The sequence below is a fragment of the Stegastes partitus genome, unplaced genomic scaffold (genome assembly GCF_000690725.1).
Source record: "Stegastes partitus isolate 25-593 unplaced genomic scaffold, Stegastes_partitus-1.0.2 Scaffold657, whole genome shotgun sequence".
Lineage (NCBI taxonomy): Eukaryota > Metazoa > Chordata > Actinopteri > Pomacentridae > Stegastes > Stegastes partitus.
The window spans coordinates 163,796-182,423 of record NW_007578388.1 but is presented as its reverse complement, the minus strand read 5'-3'; the positions used below and the strand labels follow the sequence as shown (position 1 = coordinate 182,423).

At 42.4% G+C, this 18,628-nt stretch overlaps 2 protein-coding genes across 4 annotated transcripts in view; one reads left to right on the top strand and one right to left on the bottom strand.

The window, feature by feature from the left end:
- Positions 1-6,409, bottom strand: part of LOC103363396 (serine/arginine-rich splicing factor 11-like) — a 12,401-nt gene extending 5,992 nt beyond the window's left edge. For 2 of the 3 annotated variants that reach the window (XM_008290149.1, XM_008290150.1), the window contains exons 1-3: positions 6,048-6,409; positions 3,883-4,016; positions 547-656 (exon numbers count right to left, since the gene is read on the bottom strand). In XM_008290149.1, coding sequence (XP_008288371.1) covers positions 547-656; positions 3,883-4,016; positions 6,048-6,169 — 366 coding nt within the window. In that variant the 5' untranslated portion in view covers positions 6,170-6,409. Of the gene's footprint in view, positions 1-546; positions 657-924; positions 1,981-3,882; positions 4,017-6,047 lie in introns of those variants that run through there. The other variant, XM_008290151.1, reaches the window with a different exon arrangement.
- A 1,368-nt stretch (positions 6,410-7,777) lies between these two features.
- The window catches only part of xxylt1 (xyloside xylosyltransferase 1), a 37,728-nt gene continuing 26,877 nt past the window's right edge, over positions 7,778-18,628 (top strand). Inside the window, exons 1-3 of the mRNA XM_008290152.1 lie at positions 7,778-8,057; positions 9,641-10,206; positions 16,864-17,011. Coding sequence (XP_008288374.1) covers positions 9,733-10,206; positions 16,864-17,011 — 622 coding nt within the window. The 5' untranslated portion in view covers positions 7,778-8,057; positions 9,641-9,732. The remainder of the gene's footprint in view (positions 8,058-9,640; positions 10,207-16,863; positions 17,012-18,628) is intronic.

The following is an 18,628-nucleotide window of genomic DNA, read 5'->3' as shown; positions in this document are numbered from 1 at the left end:
GAAATGACTCCAAGTGACTTTCTGACTGGTTCTAGTCACTGATTTTCTTTTCCAGCTCTTTGCTGAGCTCCTCAGACTTTCCCACTGTAGTGTTTGGGTCTAATGAGTGGATCAAGTGGTTCTATTTAAACTGGATCAGAGGAGTGAGCAGCTGGAGTCAATCAGAACCACTTACAAAAAGCTAAGAGGCCATGAAACTGAGAAAATGTAACTAACAACTTTCTGTATCACTAAAACTGATCATTCAAGTTAAGCATGTATACTGTTGACGCAGCAGATTGTGTCATATTTCCCAAAAACTTTTAATTAATTAAAACTCAAGACTTTACAAAATGTCTAAAGGCTTTTGGTCCAACTGGATGTTTACTGAGTGCAGCGGTCCACTATAGGACAGTCTGGTGTCATCAGCATAAAGACGTCATTACTTAGAGGACACCGTTTCCTCAGTATCCCGTTGTAAAGGTTCAACACTTTTATCAAACACACACAAAGTAATAGAAGACAGGAAGCCAAAATAAAGCAATATGAATAAAGCTCGATACTCACAGATGCCAGAGGATTGGGCGTTGGAAGGAGGCCTCCCCCAGGCATCATTCCTGCCACAGCATTGGCTGGAGCCAGCAGCGACATAGCTTTAGATTCATCAGGAATGACTCCTGGAGAAAAACAACCACATTTCAGCACACGCTCCGAGAAAACATCGACAACACTCAGACAAGACTTGCAGACAAGCCACCTCAGACTAACTACTCTGTAGTAGAAATAAAAAATTGTAAAAATCCACTTTTTTTTTTTTTTTGTCTTGTCTGTAAATCTTGATCCCTGACTTTTGTTGTTGTTGTGAAAGTATGATTGTAGGATTAGCAGCTATGAGTTTAAAAGTCACAATACACACTGTGGTCAACACTGCCAAGATTTTATCACCTGTACTTGTTTTTTAAGTCATGAACCAAACGTAAGCAAGCACAGCCAGTTGTCCCGTGGGATGTGCTCTCAACTTTCATTAGATGTTTTATGAACAAGCGACTCGCGCCGGCTGCTTCGCTATAAAGCACACAAAAACATTGAGATACAGAAAACAAAGTTCATGATTTGGGTGTAGACACAAGGGTACATTTCAACATAACTTACCATAACCAATACAAAAACAGAAAAGGCTCAGTCACTTAGTTTTTTTTTTTTTTTTTTTTACCTTTTCTGGCCTTTTGGTGGTGGCTCACTTCACAATCCACCACAAAAAAGGCAACCAGATAAAGTGCTAATCACAAAAAATCACTAAACAATCTCAAAGACAATCTGAACTAAACAGTTTCACCTCGTTTCCACATAGTTTTGCTTTATAGCCACGATCTTCAGACAGCGCTCCCTGGTGTTCAACGCAGGGAAAGGTATTTGATTAATTGGAGGCTAATTCGTTTTTACTGTCGGGTTTTAGGGAATAAGTACGTGAACTAAAACAGGATCAACAACACATGAAGAGAAATAAGTGAGGAGGTTTTCCTGCCACATGTGGAACCAGTTTAGTTAAATATTTAGACGACATATGAATGTTAGCATGAGTTTAGCTAGCTAAACCAGTTTCTTTGCTAACTGCACACACCTAATTTGACGATCAACACCAACAGCTGTTGGCTAACTCACTCTTGGTCTGCCCGTAATCTACCGACGAGTGTTTTAACGTGGCTACAAGGAGCTTCGCTAACTTTCCGTTGGTTCGTATACAAACGCAGAACTGTGTGGAAACGAGGCGTTCAAGGCTACCAGCAGCAAATTCATGATTTAAAAAAATAATAATAAAAATCACGAAAAATTTGCCCAAAGCTGAAGAGAACCAAACAGTAAAAATCAAAAGGGAACATCCTATGAGAGATGATGATCCATGGCTGTGCAATCTGAAAACAGGCTAATTTTTAAAAAATCTGACATTTTTACATTGTAAAGGGGGGAGAGAGGTAGAGAGAGAGGGATAAAGAAAGAGAGAGAGAGAGAGAGAGAGAGAGAGAGAGAGCACACACACACACATTCACACAACAGAAAGGACACTTGAGAAACAGGATAAGGCTGCAGAAGACAAAACTGTTGGTGGTATTTTCAGCAGGGCCTGGTATATAGGGCTGGCTGAACCAGGAAAAAGAACTGTAAAACACAACAACAAAAAGAAACACCACTGTTAACGTGAGATTCACTCAACTCTGTCAGAGTCATGTGTGGAGAGGCTCAATTTTATTTGTTTTAAAAAATGCATTTTTTCTTTAAAAACTGCAACATCAAGCAGAAGCCTTAAAACTACGTTTACCTCTCGTGTTGTTAGTGAGGATTTGGGAATGCACAGAGTAGAAATAATACAAGGCTTTGGCACATGAAGCAAGAAGTAACTGCCAAAGGTGAGTTTGTGTGCTCATCATGATCAGACTCTAATGAACTCCCACAACAGCAGCTGACTGTAGATGGCGGTTCACACCTTCACGCTAGTCTAACATGCACAGCTGATTAGTTCTTCTACCTGCATGCTGTGTTGGTGTAGGAATGTCCCGAACACCTGCTTTAGTCCCAATCTGAGCCGTTTAGCATCAGGAATCTACAAACACCTGACGTCTGACCCAGTTCTTATATTTTCTGTTTTGGTTCTGTTTGCTCAGCGCTAAGTAAACAAACCAAACCCGCAAACACCTACACAGGTGAGTTCACCCACGTGGCTGATTGCTCCTGTGCTCTGGACCGTAACTACCGACGTCTCCTTCCTGCAACGTTAGATTTAGATGCACCTGGAGGTTTGCTGATCAGAGCTCCACCCAAACTACAAACAGGTAAATCAACCAGGAACTGAAAACACCTGTGTGCACGTGCAGGAACGTCGAACACAAGAGTGTCATTAACCAAACTTAGTGTCATTAACCTAACTTGTTATTAACCACAAATACATACATAAATAAATAAATAAATAAAAAGAATTTGTGAATCTGCATTTTACAAATACAAATTTTCAGACAAATGTTTTGTGACAGTATGGAGCTAAATTAACACATGAATTAGCCTTTTTTTCACACTAATATCACAGATACAAGTTTATCTCCACATAAAACAACGTTTTCTAAGCAGAGATTGTTTTTTTTTTCCTGATTCATGCCGTTAGTGTGAATATCATGAACTGAAACAATAATTTCTCGAAGCACAACTGCAGTACAAGAGGTTAAAATATAAGAACTGGATCAGAAATGGTGCAAACTTTGATTTTAAGGTACTTAATTGGCTTGTCCTGTGCGTGCTCGGGGCATCCCTAGCTCGGTGCATGCCTAACAGTCGACAAACAATTCATCTGAAAATATGAAAATCCTCCGAACATGTGCGGATGTCAGATTGCCCTGCACCCTCTCCCACCCGCTCAGTTTGCCTCAAAGAGCTGTGCGGCTAAATTGCTTCATTATTACTATTTTTTTTAAAAAGATGCCTTGAACAGAAAGAGAAAAAAAAATAAAGAGTTAATATTTTACTGCAGAACAAGAGAGAGAAGGGGCTGGCGAGCCTGGTGCCATTATTTTTTCTAATCTCCTGATGGCAGCAGAGGACCACTTTCAGCCAGCAAGGAAGGGGCTCTCTGCAAATGACTTGTCCACTATGAAAACCACAACACAAATAACAGAGAGAGAAGTTTACAGCTAGATTGTAAGACATAGACACAAATGTACATTTCCCTGTTTTTTTTTTGTTTTTTTTTTACATACCTAGAAATGCCAAGCAGTGAAAAGCTTAGCTAACTTTTCTGGGTCAGAAACAAAACAAAAGAACAAACTCACAATGGCTCAGATAGTGTTTCAAGTCTATCAAATACACATTGTTCAGAGAAAGCCATGTGAGGTGGAGCAGAACGGAAGAGAGACCCACCTTCGGCGAAAGGAACCACGATCAGGGCTCGGTCCACGAAGACGGTGTTGGTCAGGTGCTGAGAAACTCCCACCGACTCAGACTCAAGGAATTTTACAAAACAGACACGTGAAGTCACAGGCAAGGGAGAGTCACTGAAAGAAAATACAGATAAGTTGTGCAAAGAATACAAAGCAGGAGAACCAACATGCCTTCTTCACAACAGACGTTAACAGATAATAAGCCCAGTGGCCTGTCCTACTTCCTGCATCAAAAGCCAAACAATTTCCACTATATGTACCATATCGTAACATTACTACAATTTGTTGGGAATCAAAGTTAAATCACTGATCATTATCTTTGTTTCACCCTCAGTGGGTTAGAATTGTGGCCCACAAACTTTGGGATTTTGATTGAACAGTTGCTGCAGCTTGATGTTTCCTACCTGTACAGCAGCCAGGTGTAACTCAATAGAAGAGAATACAAGAAAGCAGAAAACAATTATTTCCCACTACAGCCAATGAGAAAATACTGAAAAGTGAGTTCTGCATGTGGGATCTGTGACATCCAATGGAAAGTTGTTGTTTCCAATTATTAGAATTAAATGTGCTATAAACTAGAAAAGCTCTCGCCCGGCTCTGTGCAGAAACACGGAGAGATTAAAGCAACGTTGTCGAACCAAACGTTTGTCCGATGAAGGTCGAGGACCGAAATAAATATACAAATACGTGTATTCCTGCGAGTTAGACACTGCGGGTGTTTCTCTGTCCATCTGTCTCATGAATTAAATACCTTTAAAATCTCTAATCTTGTGTAAAAGAGCCACAGAAACGCTGATTAAACAGCTTGTTTGGATGACCAATAGTCCAGAAATAATGAACGTATGAAACAATTAAACACACTTATGACTATGAACAATTCTGGTGATTGTTTAGCTTTTTTTGAGTTCCTAACTTCCGCCTGTTCTCTTTTTATAGCACTAGAAAGTAAATATTGTGTTTTGTTTTTTTTAACTGAATCATTGAAAAAACTGTTTCTTTACGTTATTTTCTGACAATCCCTGTACTGTAGGGGTAGTGCACATGTAATTAACAATAAACAGATGAATTATTGCCTCAAACAAACTACAATCACATGGCATTTTTATCGATTACTCGACTGTTTCAGAACGAGTGACATCCTGGTTTCTAATTAAGAATAAATCATTAAGGCTGAAGGGTGTTCACATGTATGGAAAGCAGAAAGTGCCATGATTTACTGCTGCTGGGAGACGGTTCTATCTGTTTTTTACATAACTAATAACTCCATGAGCTCTGCCATTTTTAAAGGCATTTCCCCCCACAGTTAATGAACATTATTATGGCTTCAGCTTCTTATACAGCAGCACCTTTTTAGCTTTAAACAGTATACAAAGTGCCATTAAGCCAACTTTTACAGCATCCTGACAGCTTTTGATGACACAAAAAGCGGATCTGTAGCTGGAGGACCGTCAAACACTAACAATAAAATGCAATTAAATGGTGTAAACAGCACCATGCTAGCCTTTGACATGTGGAAAATGGTATTATGCTCACCATACACACCATGAAATGTGAAATTGTATTTACAGTGCTGCAACATGCATCAATTTATCCAATTACAACGCTGTAAACAGCAGCTATCACCACTTCAGACAACAATAATAAAAAAAAAAACATTTTGCATTTTGTAGCATTTAGCCAGTTAAAAGCAATGCTATGACTAATGCGCCATAAAAACAGTAATTTTTACACTTGAGACCGTGTAAACAGCAGTAATATGCAGGGAAAAAAACAAGCAATATGCCAGTTTTACCATGTAAACATCAGTTCTAGCTAAAATGCCATAAAAAGCAGCAACTCTTCCTGCTTTAGACACTAGAAAAGCGACATTTTGCGAACTTTACTGCCATAAAAAGCGCATTTTAACTGCATTTAACACAGTATAAAAGCGGCCTTTCGATTTGGTGCAAACTGCGGCGAATTGTGGCACTTTGCGCTCTCTGTAGCTGCTGCTGCTGCTCCTGCTTTCTCTAAAGACGCGGGCATTTAGCAACGCTAGCATCGTTAGCATGCCGTGCGGCGCGGCCTGCTCGACGCCGCAAGGCCGCAGCTCGAACCCGGCGTGAACTGGACGGTAAAAACCCAGAGAAAACCCGGGATACTCACTCCGGTGGGAACAGTTTGAGCTCCTCTATGTTCCCCAGGAAGCCGAACAGGGTCCTCATCTGCTCGGACGTCGTGCTCGGGGAGACGTTGGTCACCTGGATGACGTGCGTGTTGGAGTTCATTTTCGCGATTCGAGCTAGCTTAGCTTCGCGCTAGCTCCGGCTTACAACAAAACAAAACAAAAAAGGCGAAGTGTGTAACGTTCACGGCGACAGAAGCATCAGGCGGGTAGAAAAGCGGGCATGTTCCCGGCGGACAGACGGAGATATTCGGTGTTGGCGGCGGACAAACGGACGGTTCTGAGCGGAGCCACAAAGCTGCTGCAGGGACCGACCGAGGCTGCGCTGCTGCGTTCAGTGCCGCTGGGGAGGCTCGGAAACACTGGCTTCACAAACACCACACACGAGTCCGATTATTAGAGCTCTGCACTGGCTGGCACTGATAAAAATAAAATCAAAGTCTGCTCACAGGAAATCCAGGAATCTGTTGGGTTTTCATGAATGCTTTTGGGATCATCAAGTTCTAAATGAGTCCGGTTAATCTACATAATTAATAAAACTGTAGAGTCTTCGATTCAATACATACCATAGTAAAGTGGATATATATAAGGATTTTACTCCTCAGTATTTAAATTACTCACAATCACACTCAAATGCTGCTTTAGGGTCTTCATTTATTTTAAGCATTTGATATCATAATAGATTCTTATTAATCCCTGAGGGGAAATTCTGTTGTTACAGCAAAAAGAGTAAAGTTACCATAAATACAGATAAATAAGCAAAAAAATAAAGATAAAAAGAATGCAGTAAGTGAATATAAACAGTAAGAAAATATAAAGTAGTTATAATTATAGTTTAAATCAATAAAAATCCATCTGAAATGGTTCACGTTTTAAAACAATTTCTGCCTGAACATCTTCTAATTAAAAATTGTAAATTTCTCTTGGAGATGAATAAAGTATCTATCTATCTATCTATCTATCTAAAAAAATAAAGCATAATATGTGATTATTTGACTTTAATTTTGAGGCACCACGATAGCTAAACTGGTTGAGCTGGTGACCCATGTACTGGGGCTATAGTCCCTTTCCTGCAAGTCATTCCCCTATTGGGCTGCTGGTGCAGTGGTTAGCACCATTGCCTCATAGCTGCAGAAGGTCACTGGTTCGCGTCCCGGTGAGGACATCCAGGATCTCTCTGTGTGGAGTCTCCATGTTCTCCCCGTGCAGCGTGGGTTCTCTCCGGGTTCTCCGGCTTCCGCCCACAGTCCAGAAACATGTTAATTTAACTGGTGATTCTAAATTGTCTGTAGGTGTGAATGTGAGTGTGCTTGGTTGTCTGTCTCTAAGTGTAGCCCTGTGATAGACTGGTTACCTGTCCAGGTGAACCTGCCTTCACCCTGAGTCATTTGGGATAGACTCCAGCCCCCCCGCGACCCTAATGAGGATTAAGCGGTGTATAGAAAATGGATGGATGGATGGATGGACGTCAATTTTAGCTTGATAAATCAAATACTTTGGAGGTAAATTCATCCAGTTCAGCGGGTGGCGCTGTCTCGACAATCCAGGGTTCCACAAGTGCGGTCCTGAGACTGCAGCTTCCTCTGCGGTCACATGATGCTGCGTTTTCCCGACAGGCCGTGAAGGCAGCAGTGCATCAGCGAGTGGGAGTGGGTGAGGTGGAGCCTCTGCTAGCTGCTGCGGCTACAAGCCACAAGCGGTTTTCTCCTCCGTGTTACACAAACCTGCAAACGCGTTTTATTTATTCAGATTTTCTGTTTTTACATAAACATCCTTTTTTTGCGCATCAGCAGTGATTTTAAACGAGCTGCGTTCTGCGCTGCGCCAGGAGCTCCAGAAGGCGCATCCAGCGGCGCAGAGCGGCTGCTGGCTAACTCCGGCTGGATGTCAACAGGCTGCTGCAGGTCCCTCTGCGTGTTCACACCGGCTGATGAAGGATCAACAGCGAAGAATCTGGATTAATCCCGGGAGCAGCTGTCGGCCGACATGAGGCGAGTAGAGATGCTGGTGTGTCGGAGCTCAGGTCTGGCAGGAACCAGTCCGCAGGCATCCAGGCGGGTGTACTGGGGCAGGAGGAGCAGGACACTGAATCCAACTTCAGGTGTAAATAAATCTGTGAAGTTGTCCTCAGGAAGCAGCTCACAGCTTCACCAGGGAACCTTAGTTCCTACCTGCAGGTCTTGTAGAAATGTTCAACAAAGAACCTTCAAAAAGCTGCAGAAATATTCAGAAAGACCTGGAGCTAAATCAGCCTCAGTGTCACTGAACAGACCTGTCATCCCTGTGAGGATGTCCAGCTGTACTAATGAAACAATAAGTCAGTAAAAAGCTCAACAAATGATAAACACATCATGTTCATTTTGAAGCCAATGAAAAACACCTGAGATTATTCTCTAGCTTTAAGGTTTCAAACTGTGTCCAACCAAAACCATTTGGTGTCACAGTTTTACAAAAGATGCTGCAAAAGTTTATTTTAGAAAATAGTTTCTCCTCAGAGTGAATCCTGTCTACAGATTGTCCTGGTAGGTTCTGGAGGTAAAACAGTCCTTCCGTTGTCTAGAACTTGTTCTGACCAACCACCATCACACATGCTGATAAGAAAGTTTACCCAGAATGCACTTTTCAAAGTTTCCCCCATATCATGATGCTGCCACCTCCGTGCTTCACCATCAGGACTTCACTGTGGTGGTCCTGGTCAGAGGAGACACAGAACCAGCCTAAGATGCACTTTTAAAATTTTTCTTCGACGAATTATCAGAAAACAGAAACACATCCAGTCAGTTAATGTTTCTGTGAGTATTGATACATCCCATAATATGATGCTCAAAGTTGATTATGGAAAAAAAATACAAAGAGCAGATTTAGTGTAGATGGTGACACCTGAAGTGGATGTAAAACTGAGCTGGTCATCATGTGTCTCGTTTTTTGTTTTTGCTCATCTTTGTCATTTTGCCTCAAATTTCCATTGTTCAGTTTCTTTGGGACGTTGTTTTTTGTCATTGTGGTGATTTTGTTTGTGGTTTTGGTTAATTTGTGTCACTTTTACAGTTTTGTATCTCGTTTTGCCCTTTAGTTTCACATTTTGGTCATTTTACGAGTCCTTGGGACAGTTTTGTCTCTTCGTGATGTGAAACTATAAGACATCCCATAATACTGATGCTACCAGCTGCTTACAAAGGAAATGAAGAGAAACCAGATCCAGTGTTCAGACTGTGACACCTGGATGGATGTAGAACTGATCTGGTGTCAGTTTCTACCAGAACTCAGATGTATTCTTCCTCCTAAATGTCATGTGTCTATCTGCTGCACTGATGAAGTTCTGAAGCTCAGAAATGATGGAAAAAGTCCATTAAAGTGATAAATCTGGACCCTCCTCTATGGACTTCAAGGACCTGGAACTCTGGAATATTCACAGTCTGAAGGTAGAACTCTGGTCATTAGATAGAGGTACTGCAGATACAGAACCAGATGTTCTGAGGAGGTTCTGGAGGAACCTTGTCGTGGTTATTTGGTTTTATGTGGAACTATGTTTCTGTGCATCACGTCTGGACCTAAAACATTTCTTCTCTTGCAGGATTGATTCTGCGGCTCCCGAACACTGACCGACCCGACATGGTGGACGTTTTCCTTTTCACGCCTCCGTTCTCATGACAGCAGCGGGCCGCTATGGGCTTCTTCAGGCTGCTGGTCAGAACCATGGGTCGGATCGGCACCTTCAGGTCCTATCAGTTCGTCCTGCTGCTGGCTGCTGCGCTCGCCGTCGTGGCGTTTTACTACTTCGGCTCGGAGCGGCAGAACTTCTCCAGCACCACCAAGCGGATCAAGCAGACTCAGGCGAGCCACAACGCCAACAGGAACGACGCCGACCTCACCGTGGACACCCGGCTGTCCGACCCGGCCGCGTCCGAGGAGCAGGAGGCCGGCGACCGGCGGTACCACGCTCTCATGATGTTCACCAAAGTGGACAAGAGCCGCAGCCTGCAGGACAAGTTCCGGGTGGCCATGCTGTCGATGGCGGCGCACGGACGCTTCCTGGACGGGGAGGTGCTGGTGCTGCACTTCGTGAGCGACCAGGCGAGCCGGGAGCTGGGAGAGACGATGCTGCAGGAGCTGCTGCTCGGCGCCTCCTTTAAACACGAGGTAGGACGTCTGGGAACGGGTCGGCACCGGTTCGGTAGTCACTGATCTGAGATAACACCGAGCTCCAAAGGAAATTAGTGTCAATATTAATATCTGCACAGTGAAACAACAGCAGAGACTCACATCTGATGAGAGTTTATTAATCCTGAAGGAAATCACTGTGCAGATAAATAACATAAGAAAAGAAATGCAGTGTCTGAAAAGTGACAAGATAGAAGTCCAATACGTTACTGAAATAAAATAAATAGCCTGAATAAGGCTGGAATAGAACAGGAAGAAGTTCTGCTGGTTATCATTATGAGGTAACTTGATAATGAATTTTTATTTATTTATTATATTTTTTATTTCATTCACTGAATTAAAACAAAGCAATTAAACACAAACATTCCTGACTCCTGAATGAAAGGAAGCAGAAAGAAGGATAATCTACTGTTATCTGCCTCCTTTAACCAAAGAAATAAATTTACAAGAAGCTTAAATTACAAAAAGCATCAACAACAACAACACCATAAACACCAAATTATTCACAACAAAAACAATAATAATAACATGAAATAGCCGTCCTTCAAAGCTGACAGTCACATTTTACTTTATGTATATTTGCTTTAATAGGACATGATTGTTTACTGTCTTTACAATCAGACATAATGAACATTTCTCCTCAGCATATTGGCTTTAATTGTCCTTTTAAATGTAAACATTGATTTTGATTCTTTGGCTTCTTTGTCCAGATTGTTCCATAAACTGATTCCTTTCACAGAAACACAACGCTCCGTCACTTTTGTTCTGAATCTGAGTTTTTTAAAGATCTCAGTTCCTTTTAAATCCTCTTTTTTCAAATCTTTTCTGAATGTTTGTTAGTCATATGAAAATATAATCTATTGACAGCATTATGAGAATGTTCGCGTTTGGGTTTATTGCTGCGTCTGTCTTGTGTTTCACCAGCAGGAGAGTTTGTGTTTCTCACAGAATATCAAATTATTTAGCATTTATTATACCAACGCCTCTGAGCAGTAAATAGATTTCTGCAATTAAACACCTTGTCTGGTTTGTATTCAGTCACGCTAGTTCGTATTAATTCAGTCAGAATTCAGGAGTTTTGCTGCTGTACTGGTTTAGATTCTGTTCAGTCTTTAAGAATCTGTTCACTGGGATCCAAAGCTAAGTTCTATAAAACACTTTGGCAAAATTTAGAGGTTTTCATGTCTGAAAAATGTCAGTTTATTTGTTTGATTTTTTCCTGCATGTTCTGTTTCCTCGCTTCAGAAATCTGCTTGTAGATCGAGTTGAGTAAACCGGATCAGTCGGTGTCGTGTTGCTGCATCGTCTCAGATTCTGTTCAGAGTTTGACAATTTGTTATTTGGAACCCAAAACTATCTTCTGTTAAATATTTTTGGCTGAAATTTGAGAATTTAGATGTTTTCAGATCTGGAAATTTTCTACACGTGAAGCAGGTTTCATGGTTCAGTATCTCCAGAAGTAAAACTCCAACAGACATGAGATGTGGTGACACAGACTGAGCAGTTTCCATCAGATCAGAACCACTGAATGGATCCAGCAGAGGACAGATTTTTAGTTACTGGACCTTGTTGAAAACCTCCAAAGTTCCTGTCAGTGTCTATCTATGGATGGATCCATGTTTCTATTAGAATCCAGTCTTTGGTCACATTTCACCAACTGTTGAGGTTCTAACATCAGTAGAACCTGATGTGGTGAAGTTGGACCAGACGAGGTTCCAGGTTTCACATGTTTAGACTAAATGTTGATGTGTGTCATTGGTAGGAACCAGAACCTGGAGTTCACAGGTTCTAGATGTTGGTTCTGGATGAGCAGAGCTACAAGATGCTGCATGTTAAACGTAACAAGACAAAACAAGCTCGGCATCAGGATTAAAACGGCTTTTGTAGACGTTCCTTCTTGCAAATGAATCACTTTCTTTCTTCAGTGTTTATTTCTAGAATCTGTATGGAAGTATTCAGCAAAAAAAACCAAAAACAAAGTCATATGGTGTTAAATTTTCTAATCAGGACATCGTGGAAGCAGCTTGTAACTGTGCAGAATGTAAAATGATGCAGAACCACAACCACCTGACATGACAGACTGATCCAGGTTAATTCATTTATAAGCAGAGGAAAAGAAATAAAATAAGATGTGCACAGAAAGAACAGACAAAACTGAACTTATAAGAAACGCTGTGATCCGATTTTTAAGGCACACAATTCTCATGACTTCAATAATTACAGAAACCACCTTTTAATAGTCTGAGAGATGTGCTGTAGTTTTTATTTTTGAGGTAGATTTGAATATAAATGATGAGAAAGAACAAGCCTTTTATTTAATGTACAGCCAACAGATTTAAAGTTAAGAGCTGGGAACTTAGTAAAACCTGGAGTTTGCTTAGAACAGGGTGCCCAATCCTGGTCCTTGAGAGCCCCTATCCAGCATGTTTTAGATGTTTCCCTTTTCCAACACACCTGATTCAAATGATCAGCTCATCATCAAGCTCTGCAGAAGCCTGATAACGATCCTGATCATGTGAATCAGGTGTGTTGGAAGAGGGAACCATCTAAAACATGCAGGATTGCTGCCCTCGAAGACCGGATGTCGACACCCCTGATCTAAAACATGCAGGATAGGGGCTCATGAGGACCAGGATTGGACACCCCTGGCTTAGAACAACCACATATTTGTGACATACAGGTATTTTGCCTTCATAATGTTGCTTTTAAAAGTGCTGAAAACATGTAAAAATAGAGCTTGTGAGAGAAACTCCTTTTTCTTTTCTCACCTCGGTGGATCAGTGAGTAAAGTAAGTGAATGTTTTGGTGTCAGACGCTGTTAAATGATCTCAGAAATGCTTTCTAGGAAGCATCGTGTTGACTGTAGTTGCTGTTTTAAACACACGAGGGCAGCATCGGTTCATCAAACGGACCTCTGATGGGGAAATCCCTCCTACATGGAGTTCTTTCTGCCAGAAACAGGGATTACGTTTCCTCTCTGCTGCCCTGTTTACGGATGACTTTCTAAATTCTCCTCCTCAGCCAGTTTCTCTCAGGAATCCTTTAAAACATCCGGTTCCATCTCTCTGGTGTCTGATTCTGTTCCTGCTCCGATCGGTTCCAGCTTTGTTCAGTTTGGCATCTTTCTGAACCTGCAGGTTAAACTGGATCCAGTTCATGAAAAATACCGGAAAAGTTCAGAAGCATAAAACTATAAAACACCTGGCTTTAAGAAACAAAACACACCAGTCATATTTAAAGCATAAAGATCAATTTCAGCAGCGACTATTAGATATATATGAGAAACTCAAACAGCTAATAAACAACCAGAGAGAAAAGCTGCTGATTGACTGAATGCAAGAAGTTTAAATTTAGTAAGATATTTCGATACAAGCTGATTAAACCCAGCGTGGAACGACACATCAGATAATATGATCTGGGATTCTTTGGAGGATCTCTGAAATATTAATAGCATGGAGGTAAAACGGTCCTTCCATTGCCTAGAACTTGTTCTGACCAACCACCATCACACATGCTGATATGAGCCTGGAAAGTTTATCCAGAATGCACTTTGTAAAGTTTTCTCTGGTGAATGATCAGAAAAACATAAACACATCCAGGGTATTTAGTCTGTGGGTGGTTTTCTGTGTTTTCTTGTGGTGGTTCTGTGTCTCCTCTGACCAGGACCACCACAGTGGATGCATAGTCCTGACAATGAAGCACGGCGATGGTTGTATCATGATATGGGGCTGGAGGAAAGTTTAAAAAGTGCATTGTGGGTAAACTTTCCAGACTCATATCAGCATGTGTGATGGTGGTTGGTCAGACCAAGTTCTAGACAATGTATGGACCATTTTACCTCCAGAACCTACCAGGACCATCTATAGACAGGATTCACTCTGAGGAGAGATTATTTCTAAAACCACATTTTATCTTCAGACTGTGACTCCTGGATGGATGTAGAACTGATGTGGTGTCAGTTTCTACCAGAACTCAGATGTGTTCTTCCTCCTAAATGTCATGTGTCTATCTGCTGTACTGATGAAGTTCTGAGGCTCAGAAATGATGGAAAAAGTCCATTAAAGTGATAAATCTGGACCCTCCTCTGTGGACTTCAAGGGTCTGGAACTCTGGAATATTCACAGTCTGAAGGTAGAACTTTGCATGAATACAACACTTGTAACTGTTAGTTGCTTCATTACGTAAAGTTTCTGTAGATAAAGAACCAGCTGGTTCTGAGCAAGTCAGGTGGGACCTCTGAGTGCCTGGACTGAACCTGCAGGCTGTTTTCCTCCGTCTCATGGTATCTTTCCACTCCATTGCTTTTTAACACGGTGGTTTGAGATCATGAATCATGAAACTATGTTCTGGCGACACAAGTGCAGCCGCTGTTCTTCAGCCGGGACAGTTCCTCCTCTAGGACGGAGTCGTTCTGCAGAACATGCTGTCTGCGCATCTGGAGGGCTTTTAATTATTTACTGTTGGGAAACATGAGGATAGGACAACAGTTATGCAACAACTTCAGCTGCTGTGACGTCTCAACAGCAGCAGACTCGATGACCCACTTGACATTTTCAGCGACGGGCCTGCAGAGTCACGCTGCCCAGAGGAGATGCTCATTACGACTGACCAGCCTTTTTACAAAACTGCAGCCTGAGCAGCTTGACCTCTGCTGCTAATGACTAAACAGGAGTTGAGCAGCATTGTGCCACAATTCTCTGTATAAAATCCTGTTTTGGAGGAGTACAGTGTGAAACAAGTTCAACATATCCAGGCTTTCTTATGTTAGTCAGCTCGACAAAACTTTAAAATCAGAGATAACAGGTATCCGACAGTGGTTATCAACTGGTTTGTTACCAGGTTTTCAGGTTAACTGTGCAGCATCAGCTACCATGGTGATCTAGCTGTGCAGCATCAGTTACCACGGTGATCTAGCTGTGCAGCATCAGTTACCACGGTGATCTAGCTGTGCAGCATCAGTTACCACGGTGATCTAACAGCTTAAACAGAGACAGTGAAAACTCTGACTTGATGCTCAACAAACCCGCTACTTAGCGACGTCTGAATCCCATCTCCGGGATCAGGACCAGGGTTGATATCCAGATCTGTATCAGCCCTAACTTCAGTCTGATCCTTTGTTTACATCCGCTGTCATGCAGGTGTTGTAAATTTCAAAATATTCCTAATAAGTACAGTATAATTAATCATGAGCTGCAAATGTTACTGAGATATGAAAATGCTGTCCTTGTTTCTGGCTTAGTTTAACTCATGAGTTCTGGTTGGAGGTCATGAACCTCCTCAGAGTCTCTGTCATGGTCACGTTGCTGCTAAACTTTAGATTTGATTTATGCATTATTTCTGTCGGTTTTATTCAAGATGCCTCATCAAAATTGTTACTGTCGCTCTTATTCTGCCTGCAAGTGTTAAGTCTTTAAGTTCTCAGTTTTCCATCCATCCATCCATCTTCTCCCGCTTATCCGGAGTCGGGTCGCGGAGGCAGCAGCCTTAGCAGAGCCGCCCAGACTTCCCAGACTTCCCAATCTGTACACACCTCCTCCAGCTCTTCTGGGGGGACCCCAAGGCGTTCCCAGGCCAGTTGAGAGACATAATCTCTCCAACGTGTCCTGGGTCTTCCCCGAGGCCTCTTCCCGGTGGGACGCGCCCGGAACACCTCCCCAGGGAGGCGTCCAGGAGGCATCCGAAACAGATGCCCGAGCCACCTAAGCTGGCTCCTTTCAACGTGGAGGAGCAGCGGCTCTACTCCGAGCTCCTCCCACGTGACCGAGGTCCTCACCCTATCTCTAAGGGAGCGCCCAGCCACCCTGCGGAGGAAACTCATTTCGGCCGCTTGTATCCGCGATCTTGTTCTTTCGGTCATTACCCAGATCTCATGACCATAGGTGAGAGTTGGGACGTAGATTGACTGGTAAATCGAGAGCTTTGCTGCCTTGCTCAGCTCTCTCTTCACCACAACGGTCCGGTTCTCAGTTTTCTCTCTTTATACTTATAGTGGCAGTTAAACACAGAGAGCACCTGGATTTTGGTTTTTAGTCGTATCTTGCAGAGAGAAACGCAGAAATCAGAGCAGCTGTGGAGTTTCAGAACTTGTTCTTTTCCGTGAAACACATGGTTTGATGTTAGCATCGTGATGCAACGCCAGTATTATGAATGAGGTTGGAAATACAATGAATTAATGGCTTTTAAAAGCATCTAGCTGAGTCCCAGTGTGTGAGCGTTATCACCTGTTCTGCCCTCCACAGTGATTTATGTGCCATCACATCACATTACCAACAGCAGTCCACAAAGTGCTGATTAAAACAAATGAACTGCAGCTTACCCTAATCCTGCAGGAATCATTAAACGCTGTTTGTCCACTGAAGCACATTTGGTTCAGTTTATAACACAGCGGCCACATGGTCCAGGTTTAATCTGAAGCCTCAGACACTCACTGATGTTAAAACACAGAATAAACCAATTTATTTATATTTCCCTCTGCAGGAATGCTTTAATGATAACAGGTGCTTACTGTATTGTTTTTTAAATCCTCTTTCAGTAATCTGGGCTGATTCCTACCAGTCATCCAACAGACTGATATCTTTCCAGCTTTTCTGCATTTTTAAGGTTCTCGTACTGACATGACTCTGACTCTCCTTGCAGGTGTTGTTCCATGACGTGGTGGTTCTCACCCAGAAGCTCTTCCCCATCGTGGAGGCCATGCAGAAGCATTTCAGCGCCGGATCTGGAGCTTATTACAGCGACTCCATCTTCTTCCTGTCTGTAGCCATGCATCACATCATGCCTGACAGTAAGACCTGCATCCTTACTAGTTCTACTGCACATTTTGGCCACGCTGGACAAGACAAATGGCAAAATGTTGGTTCTGTATGGAAAATTAACACATTTAGTAGCATCCCAGGTCTGTAACTTTAATGTGCTGTCAACCAAACTGAGTGGAGCAGTTTTGTTTAATCAATCAGCTAAAATGGTCCTTCTGTTGTCTAGAACTTGTTCTGACCAACCACCATCACACATGCTGATATGAGCCTAGAAAGATTACCCAGAATGCACTTTGCCCAGAGCAAGTTCTAGACAATGACAGGACCACTTTACCTCCAGAACACAGCAGGACCATCTGTAGACAGGATTCACTCTGAAGGGAAACTATTTCTAAAACCACATTTTATCTTCAGACTGTGTCACCAGGATGGATGTGGAACTGATCTGGTGTCAGTTTCTACCAGAATTCAGATGTGTTCTTCCTCCTAAATGTCATGTGTCTATCTGCTGGACTGATGAAGTTCTGAGGCTCAAAATGATGGAAAAAGTCCATTACAGTGATAAATGTGGACCCTCCTCTATGGACTTCAAGGACCTGGAACTCTGGAATATTAACAATATGATTTTAAAACTTTGCACGAATGAAACACTCGTAACTTTAAAAGTTGCACGAGCGTCTGGTTTGAAGACGCTCGGTTCGGTGAGTCGGTGCTGATGGTGCTCAGCAGGAAAAGGCAGTATAGCAGGTATCGGTGGCACACGTGGCCGGCTGCAGAGGTCCTGCAGAGCGAGGAAGGAGGGTTGTGTTCTGTCGCTGCTGCCCACATTAGTGCCCCCTGTGTGGGCCGTGACCGATGGCAGCGGTCCCCTCCGGTGTGGTTCACTTCAGTCCACAGACACACGGCATGACGTGGCTTTGGTGTCTGAACACACATGTGGCGCCTGAAGAGTCCGTCTGCCTCCCGTTGAAGGTTTTAAACACTAACTCAGGGTGTCAGCTAGATCACTGTCATTAAGGATGTGATTAAACCTCAACTATTAAAGCATCTGAGAGGCTTCATGCGCATGTAGTGACTAAAAATGTTGGTTTTCCAGCAAAGAGAGATCAAGCGTGTCCACATTTGAACCCCCAGCTCCAGCTTTCTGCAATACATGCCATTTGTTCTACACAGTGAAGTGGGTAATCTTAGAGGAAGAGGAGGAGAATAGGGAACAAAGAGATGAATGTGTTCAGGTGGTAAAGGATTCTGTTTGAGGATGTCTGAGGCATGATCAGCTGTCAGTTCTGAACAGCAGGACGACTGGACAACTTATTCACAGAATACTTTCATTTATTCTCCGTCATTCTATCTCAGATCATCACATTTTTAAAACAGTTTCTGCTCCACCACCTTTGATTTGCCTGAAATTTTCTTTATCATAACATAATGGATATGTATGAAGATTTTTGTGAAATTTTCAATCCGAGCTAAGCTTTTTTTTATATTATTTTTTATTGAATGCCCGTTGACTTACTTTCAGCACATGGTTTTCTCAGGTTGAAATTTGAGGCTGAACAACAGAATCCCATTAAAGATAAAAGCCTGAAGTTTTCACTGTTATTTCTCATCTTGCCATTGATTCAGAATCTGCAGTATTGGACAAG